This window comes from Microtus pennsylvanicus, chromosome 3, assembly GCF_037038515.1.
Source record: "Microtus pennsylvanicus isolate mMicPen1 chromosome 3, mMicPen1.hap1, whole genome shotgun sequence".
In the NCBI taxonomy this organism is placed as follows: Eukaryota; Metazoa; Chordata; class Mammalia; order Rodentia; family Cricetidae; genus Microtus; species Microtus pennsylvanicus.
Window position 1 is genome coordinate 141647486 of NC_134581.1, and position 18643 is coordinate 141666128.

Sequence of the window (18643 nt, forward strand, 5' to 3'; positions counted from 1 at the left end):
ACTCACAGAGATCCGCCTGCCTCTGCCTCCCGAGTGCTGGGATTAAAGGTGTGTGCCAACACCACCCAGCTGTATTTTAGTTTAAGACAACCTTGGCCTTGAAAATATTTTTGTATTGTTTTATTATTTAAAAAAGCATCGGGAGCACATTGATTTCTTTTTTCTCTCCACAGCCTCTACAGAGGATAGAAAATGAAGTGGAACTCTTAGGAGAGCATCTTCAAGTGGGCAGTTTTACTTATCCCCCCTCGGCCCATCCCCCAGCATTACCTCCGTCAGCTCCTTTGCAGTTCCTGACACATGATCCTCTGCATCAGGAGGTGTCCTTCGGCGTAGTAAGCTTCATACGTTGTTACATTCATTTATTTGCTCGAGAGCTTATTTTAGTTGTTTTCAGTGTAACTCTGAAAATATTCAGAGCTCATGTATTCTGAAAATCACATGCGTATGTATTTTATCCTTGGCTGTTTTAGCTATATTATCATTAAAGAATTAGTTAATGCCACCTGAATAGTAAGATTTTTAAAAATCAAACAAGTGGCAGTCAGGCCTGGTGTCATAGGCCTATAATCCCAGCACTGAGAAGGTAGAAGCAGGGGGATTGTTTGCAAGTTCAAGGCCATCTTTGTCTGCAAGGCAGGTTCCTGGCCAGTCTAAGCTAGGTAGCAAGACCCTATCTTAAAAAAACAAGTTGGGAAACTGAATGTTCTGGTGCACACCTTTAGTCCCTGCACTTGGGAGGCAGAGGCAGCTGTATCTCTGTGAGTTGGAGGCCAGCCCAGGACAACTAGTGCTATGTAGAGAAACTTTGTCTCAAAAAAACAAAAAATGAAAAACACCAAGTGGGGACTAGTGAGGTAGCTCAGAGGGTAAGAGCACTTGCCATTTAAGTTCAATAAATAAATTATTTGACATTGTTTGCAAACATAGAATGATCATTCTCAACCTTTGTCTCCTACAGCCTTATCCTCCATTCATGCCTCGGAGACTCACAGGGCGCAGTAGATACCGATCCCAGCAGCCAGTACCACCTCCCCCTTACCATCCAAGCTTACTGCCTTATGTGTTGTAAGTTCCTTCTGCTTATTCTCTTGAGAGTCCTTTATGAGTGGCTTCTCTGTGGCATGTGACTTAGTATGTGTCAAAACATGTTAAGTGGTTATGGGGTTACATATCCAATTAAGGAAGGAAGAAACGGGGGAGGAAAAAACCCAAGACATATTGTTTAGCGAATTATAAGATAGAAAAATTTAGAGTATTTGCCACTTATACAGTAAGGATCACTTTTTAAAGATTTCAGTTTGTGCCTTTTGCCTCTTAAGTGTGTATTGTATACCATGTGTGCATGCAGTACCTATAGATGCCAGAAGAGGGCATTGGATCCCTGAAACTGGAGTTAGAGATGGTTGTGAGCAACTATATGGGTAGAGAACCCACATTCTCTGCAAGAACAGCAAATACTCTTAACTGCTGAGCCATCTTTTTAGCCCTGGAGTCACTTCAAAACAGACAAAACCCGTTTTTATATTTGTCATGCATGATGTAGGGGAGCACATGCATGCTACTGCTTGTGTGTGAAGGTCAGATGATACCTTGGAAAGGTCTGTTCCTCTACCATGTGAACTCTAGGGATCAAACTCTTGATCAGGAGTGCTGGGAGGACCTTTACTGAACTATCTCTCTTAGGCCCTAGAATCACTTTTGATTATCCAGCTTTGATGGTATTTTTCTTGGAAAAGACAAGAAGTCATTTTTGCATTTTAGAACTAGGCTGTTGGGATTAAGTTTACTTGTAATGAACATTGTGGTTTAAATGTGATAGTTTTTTATTTCCTTCTGACATAGCGAGATGTAGTAGACCAAGTCTAGAGTGTTTTGTTAGCATTATGTCTATGAGAATGGATTCTTCTGTCCTTGGGTGTGCTCATGACCCTCCTGCTCCAGCCACCATGTCAGGAATAGGAATCTGAGTGTGGGGTACACTGTCATCTCAGGAGTCCTGTCCTTAAGTTCAGTGCCAGTACCATGCCAGGCAGGGTTATATAGCACGACCCCATCTCAAAGAAACAAAAGTTTAAAAAGAAAAGAAAGAGGTTCCTCTGCCTACTGCTTCTCTGGACAACATTTCCCAGAATGAAACACATTACTATTACTGATACCTCATTGGCTGGGACTTGGTCACATGTCTACATTTACTTTCTAGAACAAATATCTTAGCTCAAAGGTGATCTTTAAACTACAAGTTATTTTTCTGGTAATTTTAGTTCCCTCACTCCCCCTCTCTTGTCTGTTTGTCTTAAAATAAGGTAATATAACCTCCGAGCTTAGCTGAAAAGTGTTTAATTTAATTTAATTCTTCATTTTCAGATAAATTATAAAATCAGCATCCATTTTGCATTAAAAGACATAAAAAACGGGGCTGGAGAGATGGCTTAGTGGTTAAGAGCACTGGCTGTTCTCCCACAGGACCTGGGTTCGCTTCCCAGCACCCACATGGCAGCTCACAACTGTCTGTAACTTCATGCACCTAAAATAAAGTTAAATAAATTTAAAAAAAAAGACATAAAAAACTTAATGAGGTTTTGTATTAAATCTATAGATTAATATGGTGGAATAGTGATAACTATTGATTTTTCTAGTCTACTTATATTTACCTGTTTATCCTAGCAGTTTTATATAGGCCTTACACGTTTTACTAAGTCTATCCCTACATTATTGCATTTATTAAGTGTCAGTATGTGCACGTATGCCTGTGTACATATTGCAGACTTTGGCCCACTTGTGGGAGTCAGTTGGGTTTTCTCTCTCCACCATGTGGGTTCTGGGGATCAAGTTCAGATTATCAGGCTTAAACAGAGCTCCTTTACCTGCTGAGCCGTCTCTGGCCTTCACATTTGTCTTGTTGTGCTATTGTAAATGGCATGTCCTGCTCCTAGAAAAGCCAGTGCCCTTAAAGGATTGCCGTTAGTAAACACTGACCGTTCTTCATCCATGTAATCTGACCTTTGTCCTCTGCCGTTTGTGTTCATGTACTAACATACAAACACTTCCTTGGTGGTTTTCTTTGTAGATCAATGCTTCCAGTACCACCTGCTGTGGGCCCAACTTTCAGCTTTGAATTGGATGTAGAAGATGGAGAAGTAGAAAATTACGAGGTTAGTAGAGGAAGTGTGAATTTATTTAGGGAGTATTGTGTAATGTCCTATACTTTCATATAGGCATTTATTAGATTAACTTTGCATTTTAAGATACAAATGAAATTTATAATTCATAAAATTGTTTAGCATCCCTAGGATTTTCCATATACCTATTATAGTAAGTAGACTAGTTCTATTCTAGTTCAGTTCCAGAGAGAGAATACAAATGATGAGGAAGTGGTGGGTTTTGATTAGGTGTTCAGAAAAGATTTGTGGAAGCAAAGATGTTTAGAAAGGTGTTCTATTTTATTTTTGCATAAGGTTGAGGGAGCTACATTGTGGTACATAGCATATGGTGTGCGGCTCACGTGGAAGGAAAGTGGACCTGGCGGGTGACTCGTGGCTGCGATGCTGCACTCAAGTTTGAGGCTTAGCCCAGGGTACATAGTAAAGACCTTGTCTTAAAAAAAGAAAGGGAGAAAATGGAGATTTGAGGCATGATATTGGGATTGGTGCTTAATAGTCTGAGTCGGGAGGACCCTGAGTTCAGGATTAGCCTGAGCTATATGGCAAGACACATGTCTTTGTAAAAAAGGTTAAAGCAGATAAGTAATGAGCCATTAAAAATCCAGGAAGAATGAGATACTAGTGTAAAATCAATAAACATAATTGTAACATCCTAAAGATGCATCAAATGTTTTAAATATGAATTTATGTTAAATACTTGTAAAAACCCAATTCATTCATTAGTCTTTTGTATCTTTCCTTTTCTTTATATACTACTGGGTACAGTTTGGTGTGGGGGAAGTTTCTCATAAGAAAATTTCTTTGAATAATGGTGGAATTAGTATCATTTTGCCAGCCTTGAATTAATGGCACCACACGATCCTGAGTCCCTAATGATTTAATAGTGGACACAGTAAGCCTGATGAACACAGAGAAGATCAGATCTTTCAGTGCACAGAAAGTGTAGTGGGCGAAAAATGTACTGAACCAGATAGGTCAGGAATGGAAAGTTAGTAGATCACATTGGGAATGTCTGTATTTTTGATTGTTTTTATTTCGAGACAGGTTCCCCTTGCTGACCTTTAACTTGTTATATAGCCTTGAACTTCTGATTATTCCCTCCTCTGCCTTTCAAGTGCTGCTGTAAATGGTTCTACCATGTTTTTACAAGACTTGACATATGAAACCATGGTAGCGTTGGATCCTAGTTTGAATAAAATACTTGTTTTGAAAATATTAGTAGTATTTGAACATTAATTGGGTATTTTTAAATTTTTTGACACGATGCCATTATTGTGTATTTTGTTTAATTTTTTTATGAGTATAGATGTTTTACTTGGGTGTGTGTTTGTGTGCCATGTATGTGCCTGATGCCCTTGGAGTCCAGGAGGGTGTCAGATGGTTGTGAACCCCATGTGGGTGCTGGGAATTGAACTAGGATCCTCTGGAGGAGAAGCCAGTGCTCTTAACTGCTGAGCCATTATCTTATTTAGGTTTTCAAATGAAGAGACACCAGGACCATGGCAACTTTTATAAAGAAAAACACTTAATTTGGGTAGCTTACAGTTTAAGATTTAGTCCATTATCATCATGGTGGGGTGTGGTGGTATGTAGGCTGGCATGGTGCTGGAGAAGGAGCTGAGAGTTTTACATCTTGATCAGCAGGTAACAAGAAGCAAATTGAGTTCTACTCTGGGTGTAGCTTGAGCATAGGAGCCTGCCCTACAGTGACACAAGGCCGTACCTGTCAACAGTCCCACTCCCTGTAGGCTCATAGGGGCCAATTACATTCAAACCACCACAGCCATCTTTTCAGCCCTATTGTGTTCTTTTGAAAAGTCTTATCTTTAATAAGTTATGTAGTAGATGTAATCCACCTCCCTGATGCTCATTTTGCAGGTGTTAAAGTAATTAATACAGTTCAGTCATATCTAAACTTATGTATTTAAAACTATTGTTTGTGTGTATGTCTGTTTATATGTCTGTCGGGGTGTGTGCCTTTGCCGTGACGTGAAGTAATTTGTGGGAGTTGGTTCTCCTGTCTTGAGATGAATTAAGCCAAGGTTGTCAGGTTTAGTGGCAAATGCCTTTACCTGTTGAGTCAGAGACATTTTGATTAGAGCAGCTGATCTGTCGCATATTCATCTCTGTATTGTATTAGAAATGGATCTGTTTTTGGTAAAAAGCATCCCATAATTCTTATGAAATTGATTTTTACTCCCGTGGTGACTGTACCCTTCCTCTCCTGAAAAATACCACTTAAAACAGATCCAGGAGAGATTGACTTCCAGACTGGACATGACAGTTGTTTTGGTCATAGAAAGATTTACTGAAAGCAAATGTGAAAAATCTTAAAAAGTCAGGGTGCAGTCTCAGAGAAATATGAAAGGAGTCAAGTTAAGGTTGTTATCCTAGGAACCTCACTCAGTTCTAGCCTAAGTAAAGTTTTTTTTTTTTTATATAAAATAAAAGACTTAAGTTATGGACAGAGACTGCACTTTTGTTTCTCAGCTGCTCAGACCCAAATAATCACACAGAAACTATATTAATTACAACACTCTTTGGCCAATGGCTCAGGCGTGTTTCTAGCTAACTCTTACATTTTAAACTAACCCATTTCAGTTATGTTGTATTTTACCACGAGGCTTGTGGTGTGTTACCTTACATCTTACTTCTTCGGCGACTACGTGGCGTCTACCTTCTTTCTCCCTTCATTCAGTTTAGTTTTCCCGCCTAGCTATATTCTGCCCTGTCATAGGTCATAGCATCTTCTTTATTAACCAGTGGAAATAAAACATATTCACAGCATGCAGAGGGGCATCCCACACCAGTAAGTGCTGGGCATGTTGCCCTCACACCAGTAATCCTACCCCTTGAGAGCTTGAAACAGGAGTGTTGCCATGAGCTTGGAGCTAACCTGAGCTACATTCTAAGTTCCAAGACAGCTTAGGCTACAAAGAGATCTTGTTTTAAGGGAAAAAAATTAAATTAAAAAAAAAAAAGTTCCTCCATTGGATGGCTCAATAACGCTCTTGCCATTAAACCTGATGACCTGAGTTCAGTCCCTGGGACCCACCCACCTGGAGCAAAGAGAACTGATCCCCCCACCGCACACACACACTGTCCTCTGACCTCTGCATGTGTGTGTGCATGTGCACATAGATGAGTAATTAAACTATCATATTACTCCAGATGAAAATCTGTCTCCTTTCCCTTCCCGTAGGCCCTGCTAAACCTGGCAGAACGACTGGGAGAGGCGAAGCCTCGGGGACTGACTAAAGCAGATATTGAACAGCTTCCCTCCTACAGGTTCAACCCTAACAACCACCAGTCGGAGCAGACTTTGTAAGTGTATTTGTTTCTTAGTCACAATAGCAGGGGTCTTCCGTTAGGAGGTTTAAATACGGAATGGGCTGAAGTTCATCAAGTTCAGCTGTTTAGTGTGTTTAGCATGTTTGTAAAGTTGTACAACCATCACCACAGATGTAGACCGTTTCATTGCTGCACAGAGTGGTTTCTTCTCTCTTGCTAGTAGCTAACTCCCTGTGTCTTCTCAACCCTCCTTCTTCATGCTTTATCTCCTGCCTCTCAGTGTCACACGTCTAGACTCCTGTAATACAGTGCTTCTCAACCTCATGTTATGGTGGCCCCCAACCCTATTATTTTCTTGCTACTTCATAACTATAATTTTGCTACTGTTGTGAATTGTAAATATCTAATATGCAGGATATCTGATATGTGACCCCTGTGAAAGGGTTGTTTGATGCACCCCACCCTCCAGAGGTCACAATCCACAGTTTGAAAAAACAGTGCTATAATATCGTAGTCTTTAGTCTACCCAGAAAGTCAACATAGCATAACTTTTTTTCAGGTCCAGGTAGCAGCTTGTATCAAACATTCATTTTTATGGCTAAAAATACTCCATGGTATAGATATACTATGTTTATCCCTTCTTTAGTTGATGGACATTTGGGTTGTTTTCACTGAGTTTTTTTTAGATTTATTTTTTGCATGAGTGCTCTGTATGAACACCTGCACGCCAGAAGAGGGCATCAGATCCTATTACAGATGGTCGTGAGCCACCATGTGGGTGCTGGGAATTAAACTCAGGACCTCTGGAAGAATAGCTAGTGTTCTTAACTGCTAAGCCATCTTTCCAGCCCCCACTGCTTGACTCTTACAAATAATGCTTTATTATATACTTATATATATTATAAACTTTATATACTCTTAGATCACAAAAATTTACTGTTTTTCCCCTTAATCTAGAATTTTGATCCATTGTTTTTAGATAAATTATTTTTGCATACGTATGTGTTTGTTATATGTGTGCAGGTACACACGCGTGTGTGTGCCCATAGAGGTCAGAAGTTGACATCAGGTCTTTTCAACCATTCTCCACTTTAAGGCAGAGAATCTCACTGGTTCATTGAACCTCCTTGATTCACTAGCCAGCTTGTCTCAGAGAAAAACGGTTAACACTGAACCGTCTCTCCAGCTCCTTAACCAGAGATGTCTTGACAATCTGTTAGTAAAGAACCCTAAGTAAATCTACATTAGCATCCTCATTTTCAGGAATAGTGGTAATTTTAAAAAATAAATAATATTTTGATAACCGCAAATGACTTTGTAATTGTGATAGTCATAACAAATAGAAAACCGAAAATGTGCTCTTTTCCAGGTGTGTAGTATGCATGTGTGATTTTGAGTCGAGGCAGCTTCTTAGAGTCTTACCCTGTAACCACGAGTTCCATGCCAAGTGTGTCGATAAATGGCTTAAGGTAAAGTTATCATGAGTACAAAGAAAGTACTTTTCAAGTATTTCTTTGCATACTCTTTAATTTATGTGAATAAAATATACATAATTTAAATAGTCCAGTTTGAATTTTTTGTAGAATGTGCTAATTAAGCAGTTTAGTAACTAATAAAGAAATCAGTTAAGGAGAACTGGTGTCTGGTCATACCTGTAATCCTAGCACATGAAGAGAGGCTAAGGCAGGAAAGTGTGATCTGTCTAATGAAGAAGAGAAGGAATGAACAAACTAAATCATGAAATGAAGAATATGAACTTTTTAGGAAAAACAAAACAAAAACATGGCTTGTGCAAAGCCCTAATGTGTGAAGAGGGAATAGTCAAGGAGCCACAAGTCCCTGCAACTGAGGACGAGAGTGAGGGCGTGTGAGGGGAGAGGTGCACAAAGGGAGGGCTTAGAATGGGCGCGGTTATTGCAAAGCCATTCTAAAGCCTGCGTGAGTTTAGACTTGATTCCGAAAGCAAGGGGAAGGGTGTGGCTACAGTCGTGTTTTAAAAACCTCATTGGCCACTGTTTAGAGACAGACAGGAATGAGACAGGAAGGATGGTTGTTGAGGGAAGAAGATGGAGTAGGTTAAGGGTGAGCCAGTCATACTATGTTGTGACAATCAGATGACAGGATCGCGCTCTCTGAGCTCCATCCACCGTGAGTGATGGAGTGTAGAGGTAAGACAGTAAATAAGTGATCATTGTGTTTCCCTGTCTGTGGAAGTAGAGAAAAAACTGCTTTAGGAGCCAAGGAAAGGAGTAAGTGGAACCATGTGTGTATGACCTTATCCTGTTTATCCCAGCTCTCAAGAGGCAAAGGCAGGTGAATGTCCTTGAGTTGAGGTTAGCCTGATCTACAGGACAAGTTCCAGGATAGCTAGAGCTACAAAATAAACCCTGCTTCAAAAAAAAAAAAAGTGAAGGAAGGCTAGGGCCAGGCTCTTGGGATATTCCTACTGTCCTAGCACTCAGGAGGAGGTAGGAACGGGAGAATGAGAAGTTCAGTGCGCAAAGTCCTGTTTCAAAAAAAGGTCTAGATTAGTGTGTTTGACACCCAGCTCCACCTATGTTGTTCTTGGGGTGGGGTTGGAGGGGAGGCGGAGCAAGGTTTTGATTTTAAGTTATTTACTAAGTTTTTCCAGACTAGCGATAGATAGCAAGTCTTGTTTACGAGTTTAACAAAGTCAATCTTGAGATTTGTGTAGGTTGTCTTTGTTTTGTTTTTTATTGTGTTGTTTTATTTTTAAAAAAGGGTCTCATGTAGCTTAGGCTGGCTTGAAACTCTTAATCCTCCTGCCTCTGGCAGGTTTGCACAGCCACCCTGGTTTAGAATTGGTTTGTTTTTAAGGGATCAGAATATAAAGATCTTACGGGATTATCGGTAGACCTGGGTACTTCACTAGTGAGTATGAGATGCAACTCCAGTGAGCTTCCTCTTGTTTTTCAGGGAAATCGTACTTGCCCAATTTGCCGAGCTGATGCTTCAGAAGTACATCGGGATTCAGAGTGACCAGCCTACGAGCACAGATTTAGTTTGGGTGTTCCTCATCACGTGTATATATGGACTATCCATTGAACTTAACCTGTGTGGCTTCCAGCCCTCCCTTTACCAAAAGGGTCAATGGACCTTTCTTTGCACTGTGTGACTTAATCAACTATAAAAGCTTACAATTAGTCTTCACAATTATGGAATTGTTATACTAACTGTGTGATTGGAACTCCAAAGATCTTTTCTTTAGCTTAATTTCGTGTGTGCACTAACATTCCCTGGTTTTTGTGTGATCATTCCGAGTGTTGCTGCAAGATTACAGTGGACGTGATCTTTTAGCATGTGCTTTTATAAAAAGTGGTAGCTCCAGATGATATAGCAATCTACCTTATATAGAGCCTTCAGAAACTGTGAGTGGAAATGAGTGCAGCGTGTGGACTGTGTGAGAGAGTGTGTGCAACTACACGTGTGGGGGCATGGTAGCTACTGTGTGTGTGAGATCCTATATACCAGCATGTACCAAGAATGTGTGTGTAGTTTTAATTATGCTGCAATGTATAATCTGGTGTGTTATTTAAACAGCACTAGTACTGTACACTGGTTTTCCCCTTGTGTTTGCTGTTGCACACTGATTGCTAAGGGTGCATCAATTCTAAGCATTGAATACTCCGTCCCCTTCCCTCCCAAGGAATGGAATGAGAAAAGCCTTCTTCCTTTGCTTCAGGCAGCTGTCCCCTTCTCTTCCTCTGTGATCCTAAGTGGGTCACTTAAGAAAAAGTGTCAGATTCTCACTCCATGACCTGATTTTTTTTCTTCAATTCTGTTGTAAAAGAAACTTTTAAGTCTCCAACTTGCTATTTCCAAAAAGAAGGTGCAATATCACGATCCTCATTAGCAATATCGGCATTTCAGTCGGAGATCTGAGTGTTACTGCTTCTTGTTTCTCCTTTACATTTCCAGTAGCATTTTACAGAAAGGACCTGTGATTTTATTCATGTGTAGATTTGTAGTCTGTTTCGAAGATGTTTGAGTAATATATTTTTAAGAACACCACTGGTCCCATAAGTATCGCCTTCTTGACTTCCCGTAGAACAAAATCTGTTATCTAACTCAGCCTGGTTTCCGGTGTGTGTTCTTCGCTCAGGCCTCCATGGGTAACTAAATTGTTTTAAGAGAGCTATTTCTGTTAGTGTTAATTGAATTCCCACACTCTGGTCTTGAAGTTCTCTAGTTCTTTCCTCAGTAAACATTTTCGTCGAAACCTTTGTTTCAGGATGATCGAGTGCTGTGACAGCTCCCTTCTTAGGTCTGGTTTGCTTTGGTGTCTTTCTCTTTTATGTCAGAATGAGAAAAAGCTTAATACAACAGGTGCCCAGAATACTTGCAGTGTAAATGAAGATTGGATTTTGTATAAAAAATAATAATGCTGTCAAACAGAAATTGACCTTTATTTAATCGGAAATGATACATAGCCGTGTAAAACAAGACAGATTGATTGACCATAAATCAGATGGTTGGAAGTCACTTTTCAGCAATTGGATTCCTTCCTCCTTCTCTCAGTGTGCTCAGCCTTGTCTGCCTCTTTGTGAGTTCTCGGCTTCTGTCTGCAGCCACGCGTGCTGCAGCCTTCCGGTCACAACTGTGACACTTTGCTGCCAACCTCACTCAACTCGCAATTGGCACTGGGCCTTTTTTTTTTACTCTGACAGGGAGAGTGTTCAACTACTTGCTACTGCCGTGTTCCTTACCCTCCCTTGAAGTCTCTAAGCTCACCACAGCCTAGAGTTCAGGAAAGTCAATCCACACAGAAGCACAATTTTGTCTTCTTCAGACACTGTTGCCTCTCTAGTCAGACAATAGGATTTGACCTATTTTCTGTTTGCCCTAGACTAAGTGTGTCAGAAATACACTGAAACAGTGGTGAATGCACGTGTTACTTTTAAATCGTTAGGATACCCCTCCCGTTCCTAATGATGAAAAGGTGTGTTAAAGTCAAAATTAATGGCTTATAATAGTCATCTCCAAATCACATGCAGTTTAATCTTTATTTTTTAATTTAAAGAAATCATGTTTAAAATGACAAAAGTCCATATTATATATACACTTTTATATAGCTGCAAAAACTTTATATCTGTACAGCTCTCACATGACACTGCTCCACTCAGTGTTTGTGTTATTGATGCACACAAGTGAAGCACTTTCCTCGTTTATACAGAGATACTGACTACCAAGGCACACTGTGCTAAGACCGGAAAGCAGCCTTTCTTTATTCTGTCGATATTTGCCATGACGTTCCCTTTCATTTTTTTTTTTTAATAGAAGTAGTTGGCAATTTAGGAGGCAGCAGGTCTGTCCTGGTAAAATTGTGTTTTGCAGTTTTGACTGCTGTCTCCATGGGGTGTCTTCTCTTAGCACAGAACTGTTAGAGAAGGATCAGACTTTTGTTCATGGTATGGTTGGTGTATTTTAGGAGCAGACCTGGCGTGATCTCTGAGTGACCATGGTGGGCATCTTTGTGGCCAGAAAATGAGAAAGCGCGGTTGGCTTCTGCCTGACCGTCATCTCTGGGAGATGCACTGGGTGGCAGATGGATGTTGGTAGCCTTCATCCTCTTCCTCCTAAAACAATGTTGGCTTTACCATCTTAACTCAGCTGTGGAGTTTTGTTGTTGGTTGGTTGGTTGGTTGGTAGGTTTTAGACTTGGGGTTTGGGCTTTTTGGTTTCTGTGGGGTTTTGTCTTTTTTTGCATGAATCACCATATTTTGTATTTTCAATTCCAACCTCAACAAAACAACTCAAGGCCTCTAAGTGTCAAGATACCATACTAATATTTTCCTGTCCTGAATTTTTTTTAGCAGAATTTGAAATTGTGAAAGCATATTAGGTTTTCTACACTCCCTGAACTTTAATTTGCTAGAATTCTTAATTTGGGCCTCTTGTGGTAATTTCCAGTGTGATCTGCCTGCCAGCTTCCGAGAACACTTTCACAGTATCTCTGAGCCTTCTCGAGTCTGCTCCCCATAGTGCATCTGGTTACCTCATGTTGCTGTTTGTTTAAGATTATGAAAACTCACGGGGTGTTTGTTGGAATCATTTGCTGAGTCATTTCCTCAAATCATATTCCATTGTATCAGTTAACATATAGTTTTAAATGTATGTATTATAAATATCTGTAACCAAATCATTTGAAGGCTTGATAAATTTTTAACAAAGTTTGTACATTTTTTATGAAAGTTACTAGTAATGCTTTACTAAGTAGTGCAATGAATTTTTATTTTTAATCCCTGTGCCCAATTTTGGAGTTGAGAGGGTTGTTGGTAATAAATGTATGATGTACACTTAAAATAATCTGTTGTGTTTCATGTTAGGTATGTTTTAGGAGCTGTGTTTACAAAGGGGGTTGTGTGATAGGATGCAGCAAGGTGGTAGAGCCGGCTTGGTGCTCACCGCTGAGCTTGGTCTTTAAAGTGTAGTCTTGGTGTTGGTTTAAACAACTGGAGTTACAAAATGAGCATGGTAACATAGGTATCTACTTGTTTCCTTAAAAGACCAAGCAATCAGCAGAAAATGTAGCCACACGTGGGTGCATGCATATCTAACAAGCTGGAGGTATAGGAAACTTAACCATCTCTTCTCTGTGTCTCTGTGCAGCACCCTCCCCCATGAACCATAAGATACAGAAAATAGCAGGTGTAACTGGGAAAGCAAGTGTACATTAGGGACAGTTTACAACCAAGTTACTGTGAGCGTAACGAGGGGAAAGGACCCCCTGTTCATTGTCCTACATGGAGACTTAAAATGTAAGAAATCTGCTGACCGATTTACTTGAGCAGGTATCTGATACCCCACCAGCAAAAGTATTCAGAAATCCTGAGTTATAAGCCATAACCTGAAAAAATGGCTGTTCTAAAAAGCCATGGGTTCCTCAACAAATATTCTTTCAATAGGAGTAGAAGTATCGGTGCTGATGCTCTAAGGGCCTCGTCTTTGCCAAGTGTTTACAGTGCTCTCCTGAGTTGGCTTTGGTGATATCACAGGCATCTCAAATGTGCCCGCAGACATCACTGGCTACAATGTTTAACAGAGCAGAAGCTTCTCTTTACACTACAGAGTAAGATTTCTGAAAGGTGTGGTCAGGTCACACCTGTCTGAAGTGTAGTCGTGTAAGACAGTTTAGTGGCCACGTATAAAAACAGAAGAATTGGCCAGGTAGAGTGCTTCCTTAGTCCTGGCTTCAGTCCCCGACTGGAAGAAAAAAAATGTTATTCAACCCAGCATACATCCTTTCAGTATATATGCCATTGACCCCAGCACTTGAGGCCAGCCTGGTCTACAGAGTGATTTCCAGGTCAGACTCCAAAGCAACAGAAAAAAAAAAATCTTTTGTATTTTCTCAGATCCTGTATATTAAAGCACATCTAATTTAAATTGGCCACATTGTAAATATTCAGTAAGCCATGGAAGTGGCTACCATACTAGATGACTCAGATCTAGACCACTGTGCTGTATCATCTGGTTTCCCAGGAACTGCAAGTTAAGACAGGTAGTAGTGTTTGCTTGTAATCCTGACACATGCCGGAAGGAGAAGGTTGTATTTAGGGGATGCACTTTAAATGGACCTTACTCTCCTGGCCTCTACGTCTTTTGTGTGTATGTGCACAGAGGACAACTTTGGATGTTACTCGGTGTTCCTCTTGTTCTTTGAGACGGGGTCTCTCACTGGCCTGGAGCTTGCTGAGCAGGCTAGGCTGACTGACCTGTGAGCCCCAGAGGTCCTTTTGCCTCCTCCTTAGCACTGGGATTACAAGTGTGTGCCACCATTCCCAGCTCTGTTTTTGTTTTGTTTTAATGTGGGTTCTGGGAATCAGACTTTGGGTCCTTGTGTTGCAACACTTAACTGACTGGCTATCTCCCCTTGCTGTTAACAGAGTAAATTATATTTATTGTTAGACAATTTTATACATGTAAACAATGTATATTGGTCATATGCATTCCCAGTTTGCCCCTCCCATCCCCCCAGGCATCTTCAACATGTCTCTGGTCCCCATTTTTGTAACTGTGATAGCTGTTCTTGGTTGTCATCTTGACTGCATCTGCAGTTTACAAACCCAAACATCTGTGTACACCTGTGTGGGATTTTCTTCTTGATTATGTCCCTTGAAGTAGGAAAAACCACTTTCAATCCATATCTTTTGAAGTGGGAAGATACACCTTTAATCTGGGCCATGCCTTTTGTTGGCAAGCCTGTATAAAGGACATAGAAGAAGAACGTTCTTGCTCTTGATGACAAGTCCATTCCTTCACTGGATCAAAGCCTACTACTTCGAGATTCCAGTGTATACTGAAGACCAGCTGAGACATCCAACCTCGTGTATTGAAGAAACTCCTGGATTCTTTGACCTTCCATTTTTGGTTGACAACCACTGTTGGACTAGCTGGACCACAGCCTGTAAAGCATTCTAATAAATTGCCTTAATATCTTTTCTACAAATTCTGTTTCTCTAGAGAACCCTGACTGATAGCACTCATTGAGTCCAATTAGTTGCTGCCTGTTGGAATATTGACCAGTCTTGGCTTGGTTTTTATACAGGTAACCATGACTGCGGTGAGTTCTGCCATGTCCTGTCCAGAAGACAGCATTTCTCAGTAACTGTTACATTCTTCTTCTTCCTCATTCTGAGCCTTTGGGAAGAGAAGGGTGCAGAATCAAACTTCTAAGTTTTATCATTCTTAAATTATATATCATGCCTTAAATTATAGTCTGAGTATGGTGGCACCTGTCTACAGTCCCAGCACTTGGAAGCAAGAGGATGAGGAGTTCGGGATAGCCTTGACTACATACGATGAGTTCAAACTGTATCAAAAGATCCCAGCCATGTTTGCTTAACGCCTTTAGAATCTTCAACTATATAAATAGATATGTGAGAGAAATAAATAGTGGTCAGGGCTAGAGAGATGATTCTGCTCTTACAAGAGGTTGTTGCTTTTGCCAGGAGGCCTGGGTTTGGCTCACTCATCCAGCAGCTCACAAGTGTCTTAATTCCAGCTCCAAGGCATCCAGTACCCTCTTCTGTCCTCTGGCATCTACACTCTGTGCTCACGCACACAGAGATCAAATTGGGTTTTGTATTTTGGTTTTTGTTTTTATCTGAGCAGCCCTAACATTGGCCATTCTGAAGAACCTGAGGGTGGTTAGCTTTTAACCCACTTTCAGATGATGGACTGGATTCTTACTAAGATTACAGTACAGTGTACGCACACCTAACCTCTTGCATGGTTCTCTGCTTCCCAAAATAGCGGGAAATTCAGGAATAAAAGTCTAGTAGCTTCATGGTCTAGCACTTGGTTAGCATGTTCAATTTCCTGAGATGGATCACCAGCACCACCAAAATGTAAAACCATATCAAGCCTTTGGTTCTTGGCCTACATATGAAAATAAGGTAAGATGATATGGTGGTTGTAAGTGGAAATAGAACTTAAACATTGTAGTTGTCTCTGCTGATTTTGGATACAAATAGCACATTGCTGCTACATCAATGAAACCGTCCTCCCAAAATTGAGCTAGCCTAACAAAAGAGAAATGTATTATTATCTTTCACAATTGAGCCTTAGAAAGCCCTAGTGTGGTCACTGACACAGATGGAAATGGATTGGCTATGCTAGTTTCAGAAGCCCAGAAGGAAATGGGTTTCTAGGTCCCAAATGCCAAATTCTACTTGGGGAAGACAAGCCAGAAAGAAAAAAAATCACTTGACCCTAGGCCTTCTGAGGCAGCCTGGGCAGTATAGAGTATAACAGGGTACCCCCATCTCATTAAAAAGCATTGAGGTCGTTTCCAACAGGTATAAAAAGTGCTTACAGCCCTACAACCTGAGATTGATACCCAAATCCACCTAAAAGTAAAAAGAGAATCAGCCCCACAAAGTTGTTTGACCTCATATGTGCCTGTACATATGTATGCACAGATAATATACATAATAAAGTAATTGAAAATAATTGGATGTTTGGGTGTGGTAGTACATGCCTATAATTCCAGCACCCATAATCATTTCAGTAGGATTATAAATTGAAGAGGCCTGTGTCAAATCAGTAGGTGCAAAAGCCTTTAATCCCAGCACTCATGCGAGACTGGTCTACCTAGTAAGTTCTAGACCAGACAGGGCTTCAAAGTGAGACCCTGTCAAAAAGACAAAAATCAAAATTGGGGGGCAGACCTGCTGCTGTAGTGTCAAGCAAGTGGCTGAATGGTTTTAGAAAATGGCATAATGCAGTACTCAACAGACTAGGTTTAATGCAAGGTGTGGAGGAAGCCATAAGACGGCTTCCTGAGGACCTTTATAATAACAATATTTTGAATTAAGAGAGCCCTGGACCTGACCACGAGGCATCAGATCTTGCCTAAGGAGCAGTGGACAAAATATGAGGAGGGCAAATTCTACCTTGAACCCTCTCTGAAAGAGTTACTGGGAGAAGGATGGGCAAAGAAGTAATCGCAGTTGAGATCTGTGGCTGTGCCTGATCTCAGGCATATTTTTATGAAGTTGTTTCAGCCTGAATCAATTTAAGAATTATTTGCTCTGCAGAGGCCTTGCTTTAAATAAATGTCTATTGTAACATTTATTTAAATGTTATTTTAAATAAATATTTAAAAAGTAATAAAAATAGGTTCCACTCACCCACGAGCACTGTTAGAAATGACCAAGATGAAAGCAAATTCACCTTGTCTTAAACCATAACAGGTACATAGCACAAAGCCTAAAGCAGTCCTAAAGGCCTCAGAGACAGCTCTGGCTAACACTGCTCTTGTGAGGATGTAGGTGTGATTGTCAGCATCCACATGGGGCTCCTTACCATCTGTAACTTCAGTTCCAGAGGATCTGACATCCTGATTTGGCCTCCATAGCACCAAGCACACACATGCTGCTCAGACATGCAAGGAAGGAAAGTACTTACAAGTAAAAATATTTTTCCTTTCATTCTAAGGTATTTGTGCTTCAATTTAAAAATATGAGAACACTCCAGCCATGGAAATAGGTAGGCTTAACTGCATGTAGGTCTTAACCTCTCCCTCCGTTGCTCCAAATCCAATCTCATCCCTATCTCTGTAGCGGACTATAACAGGGCCCAGGTCTTAGCACAACTCACTCCATTCAGGCCATAAAACTCAGCATATAGACGGCTCCACCTACCAATTGAGAGCGAAGACCTAATCCATCAAAGTCACAGTTCTTGGAAAGTCTCTAAAGGTACTAACCTTGCTTTTTGGCTTCTGTAGTTCTCCTGGCTAACTGTTCTTGATAACTAAAGCGTATCAACCCAGAATATACTTTTCTGTGCTTAAAAGCTCACCCTGAGAAAGGTTTGGTGCCACACTGGGATCTCAAACACCAGTGTAGTTGCCAGCTGGCCAATAAAGACTTTCTATTGGCTTAACCCATGCCTGAGTAGTCATCTATGGTGGGTATTTCTGAAGGCCCCAGTGAGATCCTCAAAGACTAGAATTTGAGACATTAGGAGTCTCGGATCTCAGAGCGGGGAAGTGTGGTGGTCAAGGAGCTTCTGGGGTGCACAACCTGCCATGTTGCAGGTCCCGGCACCTCCTTTGACCAATTGCTGCCTAACACTTCACCCTAAAAGGAAACGAATTAGAAACTCATCTGGTCTGTTGCCTCTGGAGGTAAGTCTGGTTTGGACACATACGCAGCAGCTAACGCAGTTTTGGGGATCCATGTGGAATGTCACTGGATCCCCTGTCTCGGGTATATGAATGTGTGGTGGCCACCCCCACTTATCTTTACTGTGTGTCTGTCAGTTCCACCCCCCTGGCTTAAGACCTATGCCCCCTCCTGTTGTGGCACTACACTCCTTTGGCTCTGCTGGGTCACCCCAAGAACTCCCCACTCCCAACAAAAAGCTCTTGCCCGCCCCACTCCTGGAGCGCATCCTGCTCACAGTCAAGCCCAGGTCAGCCCTGTGTGGAGGTAGGGAAGGGCTCCCTCCCATCCAGGCTCCCTGCCAGCTTAATGTGCGCACAGGGAGGGGCTATTCACTCCTACCTGCACTAAGCAACCCCAGAGAAGGGGGGAAGTTCCCATATGCCATGCCCAGGAAGAAAAGAGAACGTTTTACTCTTTTTTTCATGACTTATGCCTTCTTTTCAACCAGTGATCTTTAAAACCCACTATTCTCTGAAGAAGAAAAAAAAAACC

General features: G+C 41.1%; 1 protein-coding gene across 9 annotated transcripts in view; it reads left to right on the top strand.

The window, feature by feature from the left end:
- The window catches only part of Rnf38 (ring finger protein 38), a 91831-nt gene extending 79049 nt beyond the window's left edge, over nucleotides 1-12782 (top strand). For 8 of the 9 annotated variants that reach the window (XM_075967323.1, XM_075967321.1, XM_075967329.1 and 5 more), the window contains 6 exons: nucleotides 174-335; nucleotides 962-1068; nucleotides 3071-3155; nucleotides 6367-6488; nucleotides 7825-7924; nucleotides 9393-12782. In XM_075967323.1, coding sequence (XP_075823438.1) covers nucleotides 174-335; nucleotides 962-1068; nucleotides 3071-3155; nucleotides 6367-6488; nucleotides 7825-7924; nucleotides 9393-9455 — 639 coding nt within the window. In that variant the 3' untranslated portion in view covers nucleotides 9456-12782. The remainder of the gene's footprint in view (nucleotides 1-173; nucleotides 336-961; nucleotides 1069-3070; nucleotides 3156-6366; nucleotides 6489-7824; nucleotides 7925-9392) is intronic. The other variant, XM_075967322.1, reaches the window with a different exon arrangement.
- Nucleotides 12783-18643: the final 5861 nt, after the last annotated feature.